Here is a 19338-nt window from a genome sequence, read left to right on the forward strand (position 1 = left end):
GTACCATTCTAGGTACACGGGAGGGAGGTGGCCTCCCTGCAGACAGTCAAGAAGCACGGGGTGGGGGAGGAGCGGGGCACAAACGCCAGCCCTGGTTATAGGAGATGCACCAGGGCGCCACCAGTGGCTCTGCCCGGATGGTGAGATTCTGGGCCAGTTTTCCTTGCTTTTTTTTTTTTTTCCTTTTATTTGTCTGCTCCCCCCTATTTTCTGATTTTTCTACAAGTTTGAAATGCATTAGGACATAAAGGCAGAAGTCAGGACTTCTCTAACAACAGGTCAAAGCACTGGTCAGAGTCCTTCTTGCTAAGTCAGGCAGCCACGCAGATATCCCTTGGGTGGCTTGCTCAGTGGCGGCCTGTCCCCTCCCTGCCCCGCAGTACCACGGCAGCCTGGCGTCCCTCAATGGGCTGGAGGTGCACCTGAACGAGACGCTGCCCCAGGACCAGGCGGCCCCCGCGGCCAGAACCTATGGCTTCGCGCACTACGACCGCATCCAGAACGTGCTGGCGGGTAAGGGGCGCCTCCGGTGGGTGGGAGTGGGAACCGGGGCCCAGCGCACGGGGTGAGTGCCCTGCAGTCAGGATGCTGCTTTCTCACTTGGAGCCCAGCTCCCACGGGGTTTAAATTCTCTTGGCAAACACTTCTTTTCTCGTTTATCTTATTTTGGCCGTTTCTCCAACATTTTGAGAGAAGCACACACACGTTCAAATGTCTGTGATGAGGTCGCCTCCCGATTCGGACCTTCGTGTGCAGAGACCGGTGTTGCCCACCATCGGGGGCGGCGTGTGCTCCGTGGCGGGGCGCAGCTGGAGGGCCCAGCACCCCGGCCTCTGTCCCGCTGCCCCTGGGCACCTGTACCCGAGGCCGGGGCCTCACCCTGTCCCAGTTTATGGTTCTGGGTTTGGGGGATGTTGCTGGAGGGGGGGCGGTCTGCCACTCACGACTTCTGTGTCCTCTTCTGGAAGGCAACCTGCCACAGGTGGCTACAGCCCAGGACCGCCGCTTCCTCCAGGCCGTCAGCCTGATGCATTCCGACTTCGCCCGGCTGCCCGCGCTGTACGAAGTAACCGTCAGGTGAGCGTCCCCAGCTCACTGACAGCCCTGCGCCAGGAGCCGCCTTCCCGGTCCCGGCAGAGCCTCGTTCATAACCAAATGAAGGACAGTCCAGGCACCAGTCAGGGCTTTCTTTGATCCGCTCCGGTGGCTGCTGTCATCTGCCCCCACGCTTCCCATGTCATGTATTTGCTGGGTCCTATCCTGGGGTTCGGACTGATTTACACACTGGGGTACAGCAGGGAGGAGACCTAAGGCCCTCACCACCTCAGTGCGTCCATCCGTCACTGGGGAGGGAGGAGGGGCCTCGGTCTCTGCCATAAACGATGCTGAAGTGCTGTCTTCCATCTTCTAACTTAACAAGCCCCACGTGCTCATGACCAAGTCTCCCAAGTCAAATGCTGCCCTCCCCTCGCTGGCAATATGGCCCAGAGACACCCACAGTTGATAGTTTGGTGTACATTACTCCAGGTTTCGTTGGTTTTCGTTTTTATTTTTTGCCTATAAAAGATAGACGATTAGAATTTTTGATTATTTAATGGTCTTTCTTCTAGAAAACTGGAGCATACTAATGTGCTGATTTACAAGTTTCTTTTTTTCACCTTGTTGCATGTCCTGAACACTTGTGCCAGCAGATCTAGATTATTATTATTATTGTCATTTACAATCTTTAACCAACCGAATTTCTACTTTTTCTCTCTACAAGCTTCTCTTATGAAACCGGTAGCAGAAAAGAAGGCAAGTTAGAGGGTCAGAAGGGGGGGTGCCTGCTCTGTGTGTATCATTCAGTTAAGTCCTTGGAATGATTTGGTCCAGTGCATTCTTTTGAAATTGAAGCACAAACAGAATGAACGACTCGCCCCAGGGTCGCATTCTTACTCAGAGGCTGAGTCAGGATTTGAGCCCAGGTGTCTCAGCTCTAAGCACATGCCCCGGCCGCACACGTTTCCAGTTCCGGGGACAGTGTGGCTGAGAAGGAGGCGTGTGGGCTCTGGGCTCGGCTCTGGTGCCGACCAGGTTCTAATGCCTGTCACCGGCCACACAGGAATGCGGACACTTCTGCTGCCCAGTGCCATCTCCAGCCAATATTTCTGTATATCTTTCCGTAATAAATGTGTCTCCTCTGGCTTAAAGTCACAGCTGCCCCACGCTGGCAACCTAGATCCATCACCCACCTTGTGGCCCTGTAGTATTTCATCTTCCTTGGAGCTCAGAGGGTTTTAGCGTTGGGATACGTAGCTCATTTGAATAATAGAAACAGAACAAGCAGGCTCCATTTCTTAACCGCGCACCATGGGCTAAGCAATGCGTATACATGCCTACTCACTTACTCTCTATAAAGTCTCAGTGAGGGAGTTTACTGTTGTCATATTCATTTCACTGACGAGAAAGCTGGAGCAGCTGAGCCAAGGGCACACAGCCAGGAAGTCGCAGGGGTGGGATGCGCACCGAGGTCTGTGTGACTCCAGATCCGTGCTCGTTACCTACAGGCCAAGGTGCCCCCTCTCCATGGCCGTAGTGACTGGTCCATGACTCGTCCTGCCGGGTCACTGACAGCGCCTCTGCGGGTCTCCGGGCTCTGAAGGCTCACAGGCAGCGTCGGACTGTGGTCTCCTTTCTTCCTCCAACAGGAATGCCTCCACGGCTGTGTACGCCTGCTGCAGCCCTGTCCAGGAAACCTATTTCCAGCAGCTGGCGCCGGCGGGGCGGAGCTCCGGCTTCCCGAGTCCGCAGGACAGCGCCTTCAGCCTCCCAGGCAAAGCCAAGCAGAAGCTGCTGAAGCACGGGGTGAACTTACTTTGAACCGTGGGTTCGTGACCCCAGCAGATGACTCTCACACCGAATCCCAGCAAAGGAAGCTCTGCCTTGTTAAATGGAAAAGTCCCACTATTTTGTTTTCCTTGGAATAGTCCCTCGTTTTTAGGAATGTAATGATATTTAAGTGTTTGTTGCCCCTTCTGCAGATTGGCGTTGGAGGAGGTAGCTCTCCGGGTCAGCAGACCTAGAGCACATGGTAAAGAACTTGATGATGTGGGCAGCACTGCGGCCAGACTGGGTGCCTTGGTCCTTACACCCAAGGGGCACAGGGCCAGTGAGCCCCCCCGTCACACTGAGCCCCGGGCGCCTGACATTTCTTGCTGCTGTTCCACCCCAGCCTTAACTAGGACCACAAAATCCCAGGTTGGCATCTTTTCTAGAACCTGGTTGGCCCTGTCTAGAGTATTTGTCCAGCCCTGTCTCCAGGGGGCCGGTCTGAGGTGTGAGTACCCAGCCAGGAGGCAGATTTGTCAGCGAGCAGACCAGAGCTCCCACTTCTCAGGTTACCTTGAGGGCAGTCCTTCTGGGAGGGCGGGACGCCTCGTGCAGTGAAGCAGTCAGGGATGCTGAAACCACCTTGTTTGGATCTTCTGGAACTATATTCAAAACGAGCAGCCTATTCTTTGGCTCACCCGCAGTGGGGGCAGATCTCAATGACGTGGAAGGGAGTTTGGGGTGCCGGGACCGAGAGCTGGGTGACGACAGGCCAGACTGGGCCCCCTGGGTGGAAGTGGGCTGTGCTGCTGGTTCCTCCCGAGTGAGTGAGTGTCCCAAACATGAGTTTCTAAAAGGTTTTGGTGCAAAAGCAGGACTGTGCTCTTCAGCGGTGGCTGCATGAAAGAGAACAGCATTCGTTTGTGTGTTTCTGGGCTGGAGTGGTACTAGAACATCAGTTCTATTACGTTATAGCCTGACATTTTATGATACGATGCAGGTCACAGGATGAAAATATTTCACAAAATCCTAACCAGATGTTTACTGGAAGTACCTGAGATTCCATTTGAAAATTGTGATGTTAATAACTTCATGTCAGATAATAACCATTATCTCATGTTTCTGACACGGTGTCTTTTTCTTGAAACAAGTTTCTAAGGGCTAAAAATAAAAATAGCCAAAAACACTAATGAGTTCTGAGTAACAGTAACATCTCTAGTGACAAAGTAAGGAAGAAGGTATCTATGTATATATGTACATATGTGTGTATTTCACGTGGTCACGTTTCTCTTTGCCCTGCCTGATCCAGCCTGGCCAGGTGAGGAAGAGCGCATGACAGAACGGTCCGTGCGAGGGTGGCGCGCTGTTCCAGGGAGCACCAGCTTCAGCGTGGCTGGACCGCACGCCAGGCCCATGTCACCCTTTCTGTCTCCTCTCTGGGGTCCCTCCTGCCACTGGCTGGCCTAAGAGGTGAGCTTCCCAGACGGAGGAGGACCACACCTCAAGCTAGGAGAAATGTACAGTGTCCTACTTCTCTGCCTGATTCTCCAAGGAAAAGTCCCTTACAAATCCCGGGGCCAAGCTCTCACGGAACACTCCCGTGACCGCCTTACACAGAACATGTTCGCTTTCTGTCCTGAGGTATTTCAAGCATCCACACTTTTTTCCTCTTGCCACTGATGCTCCAGAATCGTGAGATCTCCAAGTCCTGAGTTTGGTGAAATTCTGACCTGTTACGTGTTGACACAGGGACAGAACCTGGAGCCCCTGAGCCCATTTTCATCTGCGCCCCCGGTACCTCGGCTAACTACCTGGGCTCAAGGACTCTTCCAAACAAGATCTGCTTCACAAGGAAATCTCCTGCCTGTCTCTGAGCCCTTTCCTGGCTGTCAGGCCATTGGCAGAGCTTAATCTCCTCTGTTTTGCTTTCAGAAACCTCTCTTCCCATCTAATTTCCCAGGGCTGCTGTTGAGCCTAAAATGTGTGTAATACAAAATGCTTGTTCCTGAGAATCAGTGCTCGAGGCAGCCCGGTGCTTCCCTCTGAGCTGAGTCTCAGCGATCACAGGTATGAAGTCCTGTGATCTCGGGTCCGCACAGCAGAATGTGAGACCTGCATGTGACGGCCATTTTAAAATAAGTCCACAATTTCTTTGCTACAAATTAGGGACCTGATTCTCCCCCTTGAATGTGGGCTGTACTTAGTGATTCGTTTTCAATGACTAGAATGTGGCAAAAATGACAGTGTGACTTCTGAGAGTAGGTTATGAAACATCACAGCTGCCACCTCTCTCTCAGTTCACCTGTTTTGGGGAGAAGCTGACATCCGGGCAGCCCTATGGAGAAGCCCTCGTGGTGAGGGTCTCCTGCCCACGGCCACGTGAGTGAGCCTTCTTGGAAGCAGGTCCCCCAGCCCGGGTGCCTTCAGAGGACTGCAGCCCCTGCCGACACGTGACTCAACCTCGTAAGAAACAGCCAGAACCATCAAGCCGAACCACTTCTGAACTAGCCCTCAGGCAGCGTGGGAGACAATAAATGTGTGTTGTTTTACGCCACTCTTGGGGTGATCTGTTACAGCAACAGACAGTACACTCGCAAGCCCACATCTTAGCCCCCGACCAGGTTCCCTGCAGCTTTGGCCCAGGGACCCTTCAGCCTCGGTCCGTATCCAGCCACCAGCACCCGCCGGGCCGCACCACTAAGGAAGGAACCGAGCGCTCCCTCCCCTTTCTTCCTGCCAGTTCCAGAGTCCGATCCTTCCCACGGGGGCGAGCCCCACTCCTCCGCACCCGTGCCCCCAGGGACGGCGGTGTCTGCAGGACGCCCTGGTTTACGGCACACCCCCCATCATCCAGGACGACTGCCTCCCGCCAGTGAGCGGGAAACATGGGAGGACAGAGAGCAGTGAGAGGCTCTGTGAACCTCAGGGAAAAAGGTCCCATGGTGTGATTAACAGTGGCAATCGATCAGACTCCGGCCGGGAAAGGCTCTCTGGTCCCCGGAGGGATGTTGAGCCTAATCAAACTGCCTCCCGCTGGAAGGAAGCATCTAGGCTTATGGCTCTTGTCACCTTGACCGTACAGCCAGTGGGGACTGGCTCTTGGTTGCAGTCACCCTCTCCCGAGCGTTGAAGCCCCATGGTGGGCCTTTCTCATGTGGCCGAGACGCTCTGCACACTCCCCCAGTTACTGCGTTCCTCACACCCATCCTGCAGGAAGTGGGGTGCAGCTGCTCCCCGCTGAGTGTGCATCCTCACACCGGACCACAGGCCCTGTGTCGTGGGCCCAGCAGTGGCCCCCAAAGACACCAACCGGGTCCCGTGAGCGTTACGTCGTGTGATCAGGGTCACGCGGGTGTGATTGAAGATCTTGAGATGCAGGTCATCCGAGTGCCCTCACAAGTGTGCTTGTCAGAGAGGCAGAAGCAGGTGACTCACGGAAGAGAAGGAGAAGTGAGGACGGAGGCAGAGGTTGAGTGATGCGGCCACAAGATGCAGAAGGGGCAAAGGATGGCCTCTACCCCAGAGAGCAGGATTCTGTCAACACACTGACTTAGGCCCAGCGAAACCAATTCTGGACTTTGGCCTCCAGAAGCATGAGCGAACGAGTTCGGTTGTTTTAAGCCACCAGGTTCATAGTAGTTTGTTAGAGCAGCCATGGGAAACTAACGCGCCCACCCTGCAAACTTGATGTGTCTGTCCTTCTGGCCATTCCAAGCCTCTGTCTTTCAACAGTGCGGTGCCACGGAGCGCGGTGGGGAGCAAGGGCTTGCACCGTGAAGGCCCTTGCAAGGTGGCCGAGACACTGGGCGAAGGGGAGCCTTTAAGCAGGGCAGTGACTCAATTTGGTTCCCGTTGGAAATGTCACTGGCTCTCAGATGGGCGAGAAGCAGGGCAGGAGTGGAACCACCAGGAGGCTGCGGCTGTCCAGGTGGGAAGGGTTAGTGGCGCGGAGCAGGGAGGTGACATGACTGAGAGAGATGGGCAGGTTTGGGGACTACTTGGGAGATTGGAAGCGCCTCACTTGGGGCAGATGGAAGGATGTGCCTGCTTTATGATGGGCACTGTCTCCAGACGGAGGAAGCCACGACGGAGAGAGGGAGACCCCTACTAATAAGGGGTCCACGGGGGTGAACAGGGAACCGACGGCTGACGCTCTCGAACTGCGTGCAACGCTAGCATCTGTTCACCCCCTCCCGCCTTACACACACACACCCCCTTCACTGTGGACTGTCCTGAGAAAAGAGCAGCGGGAGGGGAAGTACCCTGTCCCCTCCCCCTAGGGAGGGCGGGGTGTAAGATCCACACTCATCATCGTAGCTCAGGAGAAAAAGGCACGCTGGATCTTTTCTCAGTACATTCATTGAATCTGGGAAGCTTAAGGTGAAGATTCTAAGGGCTTCAAGGCTGAAAAAGGACACTTCCTCTCTGTTTATTTTCAATGTCTGAACTTGAAACCAGCTGTGTTTCTCTGGGGAACAAAACCCAGAGTGCCTTTTGAATCCTGTCAAGCGCCAAGAAGAGGCCATGTCATGAGAGCCTGAATGCGCTCGGGTCCAAGCTGAGTGCTAGCCCTTCTCTGCCCTGCCCTCCTACTCGGCGGGGCTGAGGGATCCCCGGGAAGGGCGCGGGGCACGGGGACGGTGAGACGAGCCCTCTCCCCACTCCATCTCCCGTGTGCTCAGAGGGTGCGTCCTTGCTCTCCAACCAGCCCCAACTGGTTCCTGGGGCAGTAGGAGCACGCGGCTCTGGTGTGAGACCAGGGTTCAGATCGCAGCTCTACCACTTAGTGCTTTGGAAACTCTCAGTATCTTCTTTAAAATGCAGAGGAAAGGCGATGTAAGTAAAAGTGTGGCACGTCGTGGACCCACAGAAAGTGGGGCTCAGTGTCCTGAGAAGGCAAACAGTGTCCTGTGTGTCCTGAGAAGGCAAACGGCCTCCCCACGGGGGTCCCTCTGCCCGCCGTGGAGAGAGAGGCCTGAACACATGACCGGAGTTCAAAAGCCTGGGGATGCTGAGCCGTGAGCCGGGACACCTGGCTTCTGTTTCCGGCTCGCCCTCCAGCCGGCACCACAGCCTTGTGCTCGCCCACTGCCCCGAGCCTACGTTTTCTCGTCTTAAGTGAGCGTAACTGTCCCAGCACCCACCCCCGCGGGGCCACAAGTATTATGGGATAATAATGTATACAATAGAATCTTCCAGAGGGAACAGTGCTGTCTGTACTCGAGGACGCAACACACTCACCTTGAAGCCGGGGTGGCTAACGCGGCGGAAGTGGGAAACATGGGGAAGGGTAGGTGATCCGAAGTTAGGACCAACGTGTGTGCCTGGGAAGGAGGCGGAAAGTCAATTAATCTCTGTGTGTGTTGCCTCCTGCCACCCAATGCTACAGTCTGCTTGAGTATTTTCACTGCCATCTGTCAGCAGCTCTAAAGTATATAGCCTTATTCTCTCCTGTTCCCTGTGTTTACATCTGGTTAGCAAGATTCAGCCAGGGACATACATGTCACGGGGAGGCGGCTGCCAGTAGGGCATCATGGTCCTTAAAAACAGCATTTTGTACTTAGCCTCTGCTTCTCGTATTTACATTTTAAAAACATGTAAGAAGCACTTCCCACCCACCCACAACTTGCCATAATCTTATCTTATTCAGACCTCACTTCAAGCCTATGGGAGGAAGCACTGGGCACATTTTCGAGATGAAGCTCACAGAGTGGATTTGGACATTTGATAGCAGCAGACAGAAACCACAACTCAGACTTAAGAGTTAAAAGGGAGTTTATTGGCTCATGTACGGAAAAGTCCAGAGGTAGGGCTGGTTCCAGGCAAAGCTATATTAGGACTCAGATGATCTCCACAAGATGAGAGACCTGCTCTCCTCTGTGGGTTTCTCTCTCAGATTTTCTTTACACTGGATCCCCCACTCCCATCCCTCGAAAAGTAGCCTCTCTTTCTCAATGGTCCCAGGAGAGAACTTGGACCATGTGCCCAGCCCTTAGTACCCAGGAGTCTGCAAGGCTCTGATGATTGGTCAGGTGTGGGTCATGTGCCTAGCCCTGCAGCTGGGGTTGGGTCAGGTCCTGGAAATCCAGGGACTGAGAAAGGGGAATGTTACGGTCTTGCAAGAGGCTCGTCAGAGTACTGCTGGAGGAGAGTGTTACAACAGTGACCATCCCCTAGAGGCCAAGGTTAGGTGGCCTATCCCAGTATCACATAGGGGCACAGCTGAGCCTTGAACCTCCAGCTGGCTGATTTCAAAGGCCTTGCCATTTTTGCTACTCAGGGCATCGACCCTCAGCTCCAGTTACACATTAGAGTCAGCCCAGGAAATGAGTTGAAACAAATACCGGAGACGTGGCCAAAGAACTGAGATGCCTTGGGGGCAGGGTGTGGGCAACAGTATTTCTCAAAAGCTCCCTGGGTGACTGTACTGTGCAGCCAAAGTCCAGAGCCAGTGGGTGAGGACTACCCTTCTCCTCCCCCACCACACGCGGCAGGGCACTACTCAATGCTACAAGGGTGGCTGCTGTCAGCAAAGGAGGGCTCAGAACCCAGACAATCTAGGCGACTTTGGGGGATGATGAGCAGGTGCCTGGGAGACCTGGGAGGTGACCTTGTCAAACTGAGTCACCAATCCGGCCTTGCAGCCGAGGCAGGCTGCCTCTGCGTGGAAGGCAGGGCTTCCCACTCGAAGCTGGGCAGGCATGCTGCCTCCCTTTTCTCACCTTGGGCATCCCCGGCTGCAACGTGTAAATTACTTTAGCAGTTGCCTAGCTGGCAACGCGCGCTTCAGGAGAGCGAGAAATATCGTGGCCCAGGGTGCACGGTGCTCTTCCCTCCCACCTGCTGTGGCAGCCTGGCCAGCTTTGCTATGAAAACACCTGGCAGCCAGGCATCTCCTGGGGCTCCAGGCCACCAGAGCTCCCTGTCCTTCTTCTAAGACAAGGGGAAACATTCAAAACAGAGCCACCAAGGGCCCTGCTTCTTTCTCCCCGAGGTTAGACACAGACAGCAGAAAGAAGCCGCAGCTCCCCGGCCGCCTCTACCAGCGACCCAGTGGACTCGTCCATCTCTTCCTCACCCATCCTTCCTCCTCACCTGTTTGTCTGTAACTGCTTAGAACCCCTGCTATGTCAGGAAGGGAACCAACCTCGCTGCTTCACGTGCCAGGCACTGTCTCTACAGTGAAGGAAACTGAGGCTCCCAGAGGCTCCATGACTTGTGCAAGGTGACGTGGGAGCAAGTTCCTGGCACCGAGTCCAGAATCCTCAGCTCTCCTGAAGCACGGTCCTTGTTCTTTGTCCAGAGTGACACCTGCAGCTCCTGAACATTCCATGGATCTGCTCCTTTCCCCCACTCCGCGCCCATTACTGAGAACTACATCTTGCTTCATTCCCTGTACATGATCACCGTTAGGGGCCCGCCTGTCTCTGTGACACAATCCAGAAACCAAGAGCCTGCAACGAGTGGCCCTCTCGGAGCCTCTGCCCAAGTCCCACATCACCTCTCCAACAGACCGCTTTACCACTTCACTCTGGTTTTCAGCAAGATCTTTTATTTACCCTCTGCTCCCCAACCGCGTCACGTGAGCACAGGTAGCCAGGGGCCTGTGTGGGCTGCTGGCTTTGTAAACGTAGAGCAGTCAGTACGTATAGAAATCATGCACCTCAGGGATTCTTTAACAAGAAACTTAACAAGTAAAAAGACTTCAGGTGTGTTTGACATTTCTGCCCTTTCCTGCATTCTAATCGCTGAAAAACATCTGTGTAGAAATTGTACTCAAATGTAGACACGGTTTCTTTGCACACCTGCTAGTAACTACCTAGTGCGTTTCAGACCGCGTTTACTTCTGACGGTTGCTCCTCCCAGAAGCTGCTGGTTTCCGTTCGGATAGAAACACTGGACCCAGACGGGACAAGCAGTATGTTCCGTACCGCTCCAAGGCTTTACAAACCTGACTCTGCCGTAATACATTATTCAAAAAAGGCATCTCTAGTGTGACTGGAGGAGACTCCTTCACACATCGGCTAACGGGGGGCTGCTTCTAGACTTAGTGCCTCAAACTGGCCACGTCCTTCACAGCAGACCCAGCGCCGTGACCATGGGTCCTTTGGGTATGTAGGTCCCCCCAGTGTCCTCACGTGCACACACTGGCTTAGGTGGCCCTCACCACACCCTTGTGCACTGACAGAGACACAGGGCCGACTCTGCCATGATCTCCGAGCCCAGCGTTTGAACGCTTATGTACAGACAAATGGGAAATCATAGGAAACAGAACTCCAAAGCAAAACAGACACTTCGGGCGGATCTACGATTCCAGTTTTGCCAGAGAAAGGCTTTTCCAGAACGTCACTGGATGAGTGAGGTCTCATCTCACCTCGGCGCCCATCAGCCAGCCTGGGGGTCTGAATGCTCATCACCTTGGACTCCAAACAGCTCAAACGGGGAATTCTCCAGGCCCGGCTTGGCAGTAGGGCTTCTGTAGGCAGTGAGGTAATCGAATCACATGTTCAGCTGCTGAACCGAGGGAGCCCCAGCTTGGCTCTCGAAGACACCAGCCTCAGCTCTGTCGGAAAGCAACGTCTACAGAAAAGCCTCCATTGCCACCAGCCTGATGCTCTTGCCATCAGGGACCCGACTGGGTTCAGGGTGAGGTGAGCAATGGTGAGTCTGCCCTGCCCTGACTGGGCCACCCTGCCGAGGAAGCCAGCAGGGGACAGCTGGGGATGCGGACCGCGGGCTCCCCCGACCCGGGTGTCTGAGGCCCAGGGTGATCGTGACAGCAGCAGAGGCCACGTCCTCCAGCTCTCTGATCTGCAGTGTTTTGTTTTGTTTTTGTTTTTTTCTTTTAAGATGACAGGAAGATTTACGTTATTACATCCAGACAAGTAACCATTTGGCGACCCTATTTCAGAGCACTGACGAAACCAAGTAGCAGCGTGACACAGACGACAGGGACCCCGAGCCTCTGGTCACAGAGCAAAGTAATGCGCTTTTAGGCAGAAAGGAATCGCAGAAGCAAATGATTGGAAGGGAAAAAAAATCTAAGGAAATACAAGCTGAAAATTTCCCACTTTCAATAACCGAAGGAAAGAGGGACCCAACACGACCTAAAAACCAAATCCCAAATGAGAGCATTCTGTCGAGGCATGGAATTGGAACAGGGGCAGGGGCCGGGCCGCACCCCTGTCTGCCCGGGCGGACCGCGGCCACTCTCGGCGACTGCAGCACGACCAATGTTCTCATCGTCCCGGGGCAAAGATGAAATCCAGGGCCTGCCGTTCGGCCGCTGCGACGTTGGGATGCCACAGATCCACCATGAAAACCACCCGTGGGCCGTCCTCCGCCGAACCTGGGGGAGGGCGGCGAGAGAGGAGAGGTTCAAACCGCCCGGAGCCAGGACCCGGGCAGAGCCAGACCCACGCGGTCAGCTTTCGGGCAGGGACCCCTGCTGACCCCGGCACAGATCGCAAGCTCTCCTCCTCTCTGATCAACAACATTATCAGAAGACCCCAGAAGGTTCTGAGCAGAGTGCAGAAAGGAAACGGGCAGAGGGAGGGAAGGGTGAAAACGTGGTAGGTGGAACGCGGAGGACTTTTAGGGCAGGGAGGTTACTCCGTGCGATCCTGTCATGGTGGACGCGTGACATCACACGTTTGTCCAGACCCACAGAGTGTACAACAGTAAGAGTGAACCTTCATGTAAACTACGGACCTGAGTTACTGATGATGTGTCAAAATTGGCGCGGCCATTGTAACCAGCGTACTCCACTGTTACAAGGTGCTAAGAGAGGGGAAATTTATGGGGGTCACGGCAGGGAGCACACTCTGTACTTCCTGCTCAGCTTTTCTGGGAACCAAAAACTGCTTTAAAAAGAAAGTTTAAAGATACATGTAAATATATATATTTATATTTTTAAAGGCGGCCACGGGGCACACAGACACTCACCTTCATGGAACGCGGCGTGCAGGAAAGAATCATCGAAGAGGAGGCAGCGGCCTTCTGCCCAGCACTGGGGCTCCCCGCCCACCACCAGCTCACAGCCACTCGGAGTTTTCAGACCTGGGGGCAAAGCAGAGAAAAGAAAATGAAGGCGGGCAGGGCCAGGGACGCCGGAAGTCGGGAGTGGCAGGCTTTGGAGGAAGCTCTCGACCTCCAAAGCCCCGACCCTGCGCCTTACCCCTCGGGAGCCCCGCTTGGTGGGTGGGTGGAGGCAGTCCGTTAGGACAGATGCAGGCCGTGCACCTGCACCCTCACTGTGCTCCCTGGAGAAACTCATTCCTCTGGTGGCTTAATCTGTTCTGGGCCAGGGACTACTCTGATTAAAGCACGGACCAAGGCTTGCGCTCCACTTGTGAGACTCCTGAAGCCCAGTCGTGGGGCCCCGGAAACCGAGGGAGGCCAGGTTCAGAACCCTGCCTGCCCAATAGGCAAAGGCTGCTTCCGTCGAGATTAAAGACTCGGAGACTCACACAGTGCCCTCCTCTTTAGGGTCCAACGTTAAAATCCACTGTGAGGCCTGAGGATGGCATGTTCACAGTCCAAGTTTCCCCAGCCTCATTCTGGGAAAATGGTGACAACCCCTAAAGAAACGCCTGAGCTTTCAGAGGAAGCTGCCTGCCACCCTCGTAGGAAGCCATATGTTCAAAATGCAGGCGGGGGACCCGAGCTCAGGTATAGAACCCCGGAAAGGGGGGTCTTCTTCAAGCGCTGCCGTGCATGCACTTTCACACCCCCATTTCCAACTCAAGGGTGTGAAGGAACGCTTGGCCCCTGGCACTACCTGGTCATCTGTGAATGAAGGCACCGGCACAGCCACCTAACTGACTCAGAGGAGGCTGGGTAGGCCCTGAGCCGGGAGGAAGTGGGCCCTGCGAGAGGGCCTGGGATCATGGTGTTCTGTCTGTCTTCAGTGACCCACCCTGATAATCACGACCCTGGGCCAGTCAGCATCCCCGCTCTGATTTAATGTCCCTACGACACACATGAAACAGCGTACTCTCAACAGCCTGAGGATTTAACACACCCTCTGAACCAGAAATGGATGGCACCAGGAGACACATATGGAGTAAGAATTCAAACAAAGAGGCCACGTGGAGTAATGGGCAGGAGAGAGGACTTCAGGTCAGACGACCACCCTTACGTGCTGGGTGACTCTGAGCAAGTCACTCAACCTCTCTGAGCTATAGCCTCCTCATCTGTAAAGAGAGGCCATGAGCACACTTGCCTTCCAGGCTGTGTGACCACTGTCCTTGCTACCAATCACTGAAGACTTACTGTGAGCAGGTTTGTGTTAAATAAACACTTTACGGACATCACACACTTTCCAGATGGAGCAACTGAGCTTCAGAGAAGTTAAGTGACCTGCTGGAAGTCGCTATTTAGTCCTGCGCGAACTGAGATTTGAACCCAGATCTGTCTGGCTCCATGAAACAGGCTCTTACAACACTGGACAGTAGGATATAAATGCTAGTTGTTACATCGGTAGCAGTGAGGCTAAGTGGTTGTCAACTTCCCTGTAGTTAATATGTTTCAACTATCAATAGTACGTTTCACTGAATCAGCTGACACTGTCAGTTCTGCCTCTGGAACCAGGATCTCCCACTACTGTTAACAGCTGCTGGGGGAGGTTAGGGCTGTAAAGGAGCTCCGCTCCGCCTGAAAGATTTCCACCGCTTGGTTCAGTGGAGAAGGCCTTTAGGGATAGGTGGTTCTCTGCAGGGACAGAACACCCCAGGATTCCAAAAAGAAGCTCCCCTTTTTCTGGGCCACAAAATGATTCATCACCACCCCAATGGTACAACAGAAAAACGGCCTGGCCTGCCGGCTTCCCAGCCCCTGCTCACTCGCCTCCGCCTCCCTTCACTGCGCCCCAGCCTTCCAGCGGCCCACCATCCCCGCCTACTGCCATAAACCAGCCTGGCTGGCAGATATGATTAACACTCGCCCAAACAGAGCATTCGGGCGGCTACTGGGGACACATAGGCCCCACGCATGGCCTCGGCCAGTCCCATGTCCCCAGGCCCCCTCTGGCTTAGGGCTCACTGCTTTGTCCCCAATGCCCATGGACAGAGGCGCAAGACGGGTGGAGAAAGGGCTCTGTCCACCACTTCAGGAGGCTGGCAGCTGGCACTCAGGGTGGGCAAGGCAGACAGGAGCTGACCAGCTTGTATCACCCAGCCGGACGGCCGAGAAATCCAACAATATACTCATGAAAGGAAAATGAGAGCCTAACGGGCTTTTGTAGCGAGAATCTGGATACGCTCACACACTTTCATCCACCCTTCCCTGAGGGTCTGCCACTGGACCGGTATCTGCCTCCTGGCTAACAGCTGCCTCATTAGTTTCAGAGGTTGTTCCCTGGAGCTTCGTGACAGTGGGTGGGGACCTCGCAGCCCCGTACAGGGTGCTGGGTGACGGCTGGGCCGCATGGACGGGTGCTGAGCGATGCCACCTCTAGCGGAAGCTCGGAGCAGGCTCGGCAAACGTGTGCCACCCGGAGGCGCTGACGGCTGAAGAGTGGCGGCCGGGACGATGCCCCCAGCCCCCACTCAAGACGGAAGGCGGAAAGGGAGGCTGCGGGGCACTGCAAGGACACAGTTCTGGAACCGCAGGTGCCTCCCCACGTCTGCCAGGTAACTGGCGGAGGTGTGGCCGCTGGCACGTACCAGGCCCTTCCTGCCTCTGACCTCATTCTCCGGACACCCCCTATGTCAACACACGAGGTCACGTGAGTCTCACACCCCTCTCTTTCCTTCCTGGGTGGAAAGACAGAGGAGAGGAGGAAACGGAGCAAACCCAACCCTGGCGCTCACCCTTGCCATGGGGACAGCTCACGCTAGTGGGACGCCTTCCAACACCGCCTGCTGTCCAGGGTGACACGGATGACCCAGTTTTTCCGGTGGCAAGTGACTCTCTGGGCCGGGAGGGGAATGACGGATCATAAAGAGGCCCACGTGGGCACATGTTACACACACACACACACACACACACACACACACACACACACACACACACGTACACTGCACACATACACAACAGGCATGAACACCTGGGAGGCAGGTCCACCAGCCCTTCCTACTCGACACACCTGCCCGGAATTCTACCACACCCAGCTCAAGTGCCCTTCCCTACATGTCCTTCTGAAGCTTTTAGAAAACTTACAAGGGAAACCTTTAAAAAGAAGAGCATTGCTCCCCGAGGCCCACAGCCTGGCAGGGAGGCCCCCTGCGGTTTGCTCCCACTGAGCTGGTCAAGCTCAGCCCCACCAGCGGGCTCCCCAGCTAGCCCAGATACGGCGCCCCAGCCCCAGGGGGAGCCTCCTGCTTTGCTCCACCCCGGCGGCCCCAGCGGTCCTGCAGGGTCAGACCCCCATCCCGGAGCAGCCCACAGGCAGCCCATGTCCCCTGAGCTCAGAGTGCGCCCTGGTGCCTCACACAGAGATTTCATTACAATGATCATCACTAAGACGATCATCTCACTTCTTAGATCAACCAGAGCCCCCTTTAACTGACTGCCCTCTACCTGCCAAGCACTTCACACACAGGACATACTTCTAATCTTCCAAACAGCCCTCCAGGTAGGTGTTACGCCCATTTCAGAGAGGAGAAATTGGAGGCTCAGTTTCAGAGCCTGCCCAGGGTCACCCGGCAAACGGGGCTAAGCCGGGATCTGAGTCCAGGTATGTTTGCTTCCAGAGTCTGTGCATTTTCCACTGTTTCCCAGGGGCAGGGACTATGTCTTATGGGTCATTTTTCACACTGCCCAACACAGCGTATGATCATAAAAGCTACTAGCTACCATTTATCGAATGCTGTCGCATGCCAGGAGCCGTGTCAAGCAGCCATGGCAGATATGACTTCATTGAAAGCTCTCAACATTCCTGTGAATAAGTACTATCTCCTCATTTTACAGATGTGGAAACTGAGGCCCGGAGAGACGTGGTTATTTCCCAAAGTCTCACAGCCAGCCACGAAGCCAGGCAACTCCCTCCAGAGCCCCTACCCTGTCCTGCTTTTACTCTTGAAATACTCAAAACGATGTCAATTGCTCGAACCTAGTTCCTTCTGTTTTTTTTAGCAGTGAAGCCCTCTGTCCAGTCTCCACAGAGAGAGCGGGAGAAGCAGAGGGCTCTGGGCGAAGAGGGGCTGAAGGGCCCGGGGCATCGGGCTCAGGTCCCCCAGGCAGTCCCGAGGCTGCCCTGTGGACCATGGTTATGAACCCCCTTCTCCAGGCTATACTGGGGCTCCTCCGTGCGCCTCTCGTCCCTCCAACACAAAGCTGGGGCGGACTTCCAAAGCGGGACCTTGCTCAGGCTCTCGGCAGCTCCTCTAGTCTGGGATGCTAACCAGTGGTGCCACTGCCCTGGTAACCAATGTTATCATGACTCACTAGGAAGGAGGCACTCTGGAGAACTAACGTCCCTCTTCACCGAGTAGTTTTTGAGCCTGCTTTTATCAAGTACTCACTATCAGGCTCTGCTTGAGCAAATGCCTCACGATGCACATCATCACACCAGAGCCTCGACATAACTCTGTAAAAGATGATCTTTTTATAATACCTCCACTTCCCAAATGAGGAAGCTGAGGCCCAGGGAGGGGGACTGACTTGCCCAAAGTAACACAGCCAGCTCATGGTGGGGTGAGGACGCAAACACAGGCAATCTGACTCCAGACCCTGTTCTCAAAACCACTGCTACACACACTACACGTATTACCAACCTCCCTAGAAGCAGAATAAAATCAACTTCACACAAAGCGTCCCTTCGTCCTTGTTGATGCGGAAGGCACTTGGGTATCTTTCAGCCTCCTGAATCACCCCAATAGCCTCTGGCTCTAGAACTACTCTGTCCAATACAGTAGCCAAGTGTCATATTTTAAAATTTGGATTCAAGTAAAAATTGAGCTCCTTAGCTGCACTGGCCACATTTCAGGCACTCAAGTTACATGCAGCTGGTGGTTCCTGCACTGGACAGCGTAGATGGAGACCATTCCCATCTCGGCAGACAGCTCCTTTGGACGGAGTTTCTGTCACAAATTAGGTTTATACTGACCACACGTTTCTTTTTTGACTCAATTCTCTGCTGCCAACACTGTTCACACGTGACCCATCCATTTTTGATCAGAGTACAGTGAAGCATGAGAAAAAGCCCAATCCTGGCTACTGACTACAACTCGTGGTGTCTGGGCTCCCGGCCGGCAGACGGGCTGGGATGTATTTGCTAGAACAGCGCGTGCCGGGAGGCCCTGTCCCCGCCACGTACCTAAATGGCAGCGGAGGCGGATGTTCGTGGGTCCGTAGTGCTCCGTTATCACGGTGCCGGGGCTCAGCACGGAGATGCACGCGTTCCCAAAAACATTGTTCCCAATACAGGTCCGAAGGCTTCCAAGCAAGCGGTACGTCCGTGGGCACTTCCTGCAGTTCCGGGGGACGCAGACCCCCTGATTGACCAAGTAAAAGGTGACCCACTCCCCACTGGGGGTGCTGTTCATTTTCCAGCCCTGTGGGAGGCTGCAGTTCGAAAACGCTTTGTACAGGGCCTCAAACTCGCACAGGATGGTCTGGAAGTTGCGCTCCAGCAGCTCCACGTCATGCTTCTGTGCGTCCCGGGCGAAGTAGGGCGAGGTGGGGAGGTCGGGCAGGAAGAAGACCTCGGGCTTCTGGATGGAGGGCCGGCTGCTGAGGTAGCGGCCCTGCTCGCGGATGCCCTTGTGGATGCGGCCCATGCCGGACCAGGAGTAGCGCTTGGCGTACTCCTGCAGGTTGTGGTAGAGCTTCTGGTTGAGACCCTCACTGTGGCTGCAGCGCACGCACTCGGGGGACTGGCAGTACACGAACCCGTTCTGCAGCCCCGTGGCGTCGGGGCCCTGCATCAGGGCGTTGACCGAGACGTAGGGCCGGGGCTGCTCCCTGCCCACGTGGTAACAGTACCACACGAACAGGACCAGCAGGCAGGCCACGGTGACCGCGGCCGTGGTGTCGCAGTCCCGCACGGACTGCATGCCGGTGGCGATGCAATCCCTCAGGCCGTCCAGCGACCAGCTCCAGGCCACCAGCCACTCGAGCGACATTTTGGGGGAGCTGTTGGGGATCCGAAGAGAGGGCAGCTGGTCAGTCCTCGGGAGTCCCAAGGGCATGCATACCATGCAGGTCAGCGTAGGGGGTGAGGGGCGGCTGGGGCAGGCGGAGGCATGGCTGCCACGGTTCCTCGGGTCCTGCCAAGGGTGGCATGGAAAGACATCTGTGCCCAGCCCCCCGCTCCCGGCAAAAGTCACTGCGGGTGGGGGCAAAGGAGCGGCTTTAGGTCACGTCGGCAAGCGGGGCTGGTCACCGTGAAATGACTTTTTTAGGCAGTCCAAACCTGAGATGAAAAAAATAATAATAAACCGGCATAAATTTTTACCCCTGGAGAAGTCCTCAAGTGAAACGCAAAGCCCCAGCTCGTTTTGTCAGGTCTCTGTTGGAAGGGGACACGCTTCTCAATCCTGTACTTTCTCCTTCCATTTTATCACCACCCCCTTTCCCAAAAGGCCA

The 19338-nt window shown here is 55.0% G+C and overlaps 2 protein-coding genes across 6 annotated transcripts in view; one reads left to right on the plus strand and one right to left on the minus strand.

Annotated features, from left to right (window-relative positions):
* Positions 1 to 5362, plus strand: part of HPS4 (HPS4 biogenesis of lysosomal organelles complex 3 subunit 2) — a 27985-nt gene extending 22623 nt beyond the window's left edge. For 3 of the 4 annotated variants that reach the window (XM_027124427.1, XM_027124425.1, XM_027124424.1), the window contains exons 12-14: positions 381 to 513; positions 969 to 1077; positions 2688 to 3994. In XM_027124427.1, coding sequence (XP_026980228.1) covers positions 381 to 513; positions 969 to 1077; positions 2688 to 2859 — 414 coding nt within the window. In that variant the 3' untranslated portion in view covers positions 2860 to 3994. Of the gene's footprint in view, positions 1 to 380; positions 514 to 968; positions 1078 to 2687; positions 3995 to 4117 lie in introns of those variants that run through there. The other variant, XR_003436666.1, reaches the window with a different exon arrangement.
* Positions 1 to 19338, minus strand: part of ASPHD2 (aspartate beta-hydroxylase domain containing 2) — a 40221-nt gene that overhangs the window by 17160 nt on the left and 3723 nt on the right. The window contains exons 2-4 of one of the 2 annotated variants that reach the window (XM_027124428.1): positions 18068 to 19165; positions 12754 to 12867; positions 8050 to 8132 (exon numbers count right to left, since the gene is read on the minus strand). In XM_027124428.1, the coding sequence (XP_026980229.1) occupies positions 8050 to 8132; positions 12754 to 12867; positions 18068 to 18950 (1080 nt within the window). In that variant the 5' untranslated portion in view covers positions 18951 to 19165. Of the gene's footprint in view, positions 1 to 8049; positions 8133 to 10340; positions 12158 to 12753; positions 12868 to 18067; positions 19166 to 19338 lie in introns of those variants that run through there. The other variant, XM_027124429.1, reaches the window with a different exon arrangement.

This window comes from Aethalodelphis obliquidens, unplaced genomic scaffold (assembly GCF_003676395.1).
Source record: "Aethalodelphis obliquidens isolate GAN/ISIS:26980383/991018 unplaced genomic scaffold, ASM367639v1 scaffold28, whole genome shotgun sequence".
Taxonomy (NCBI): Eukaryota; Metazoa; Chordata; class Mammalia; order Artiodactyla; family Delphinidae; genus Aethalodelphis; species Aethalodelphis obliquidens.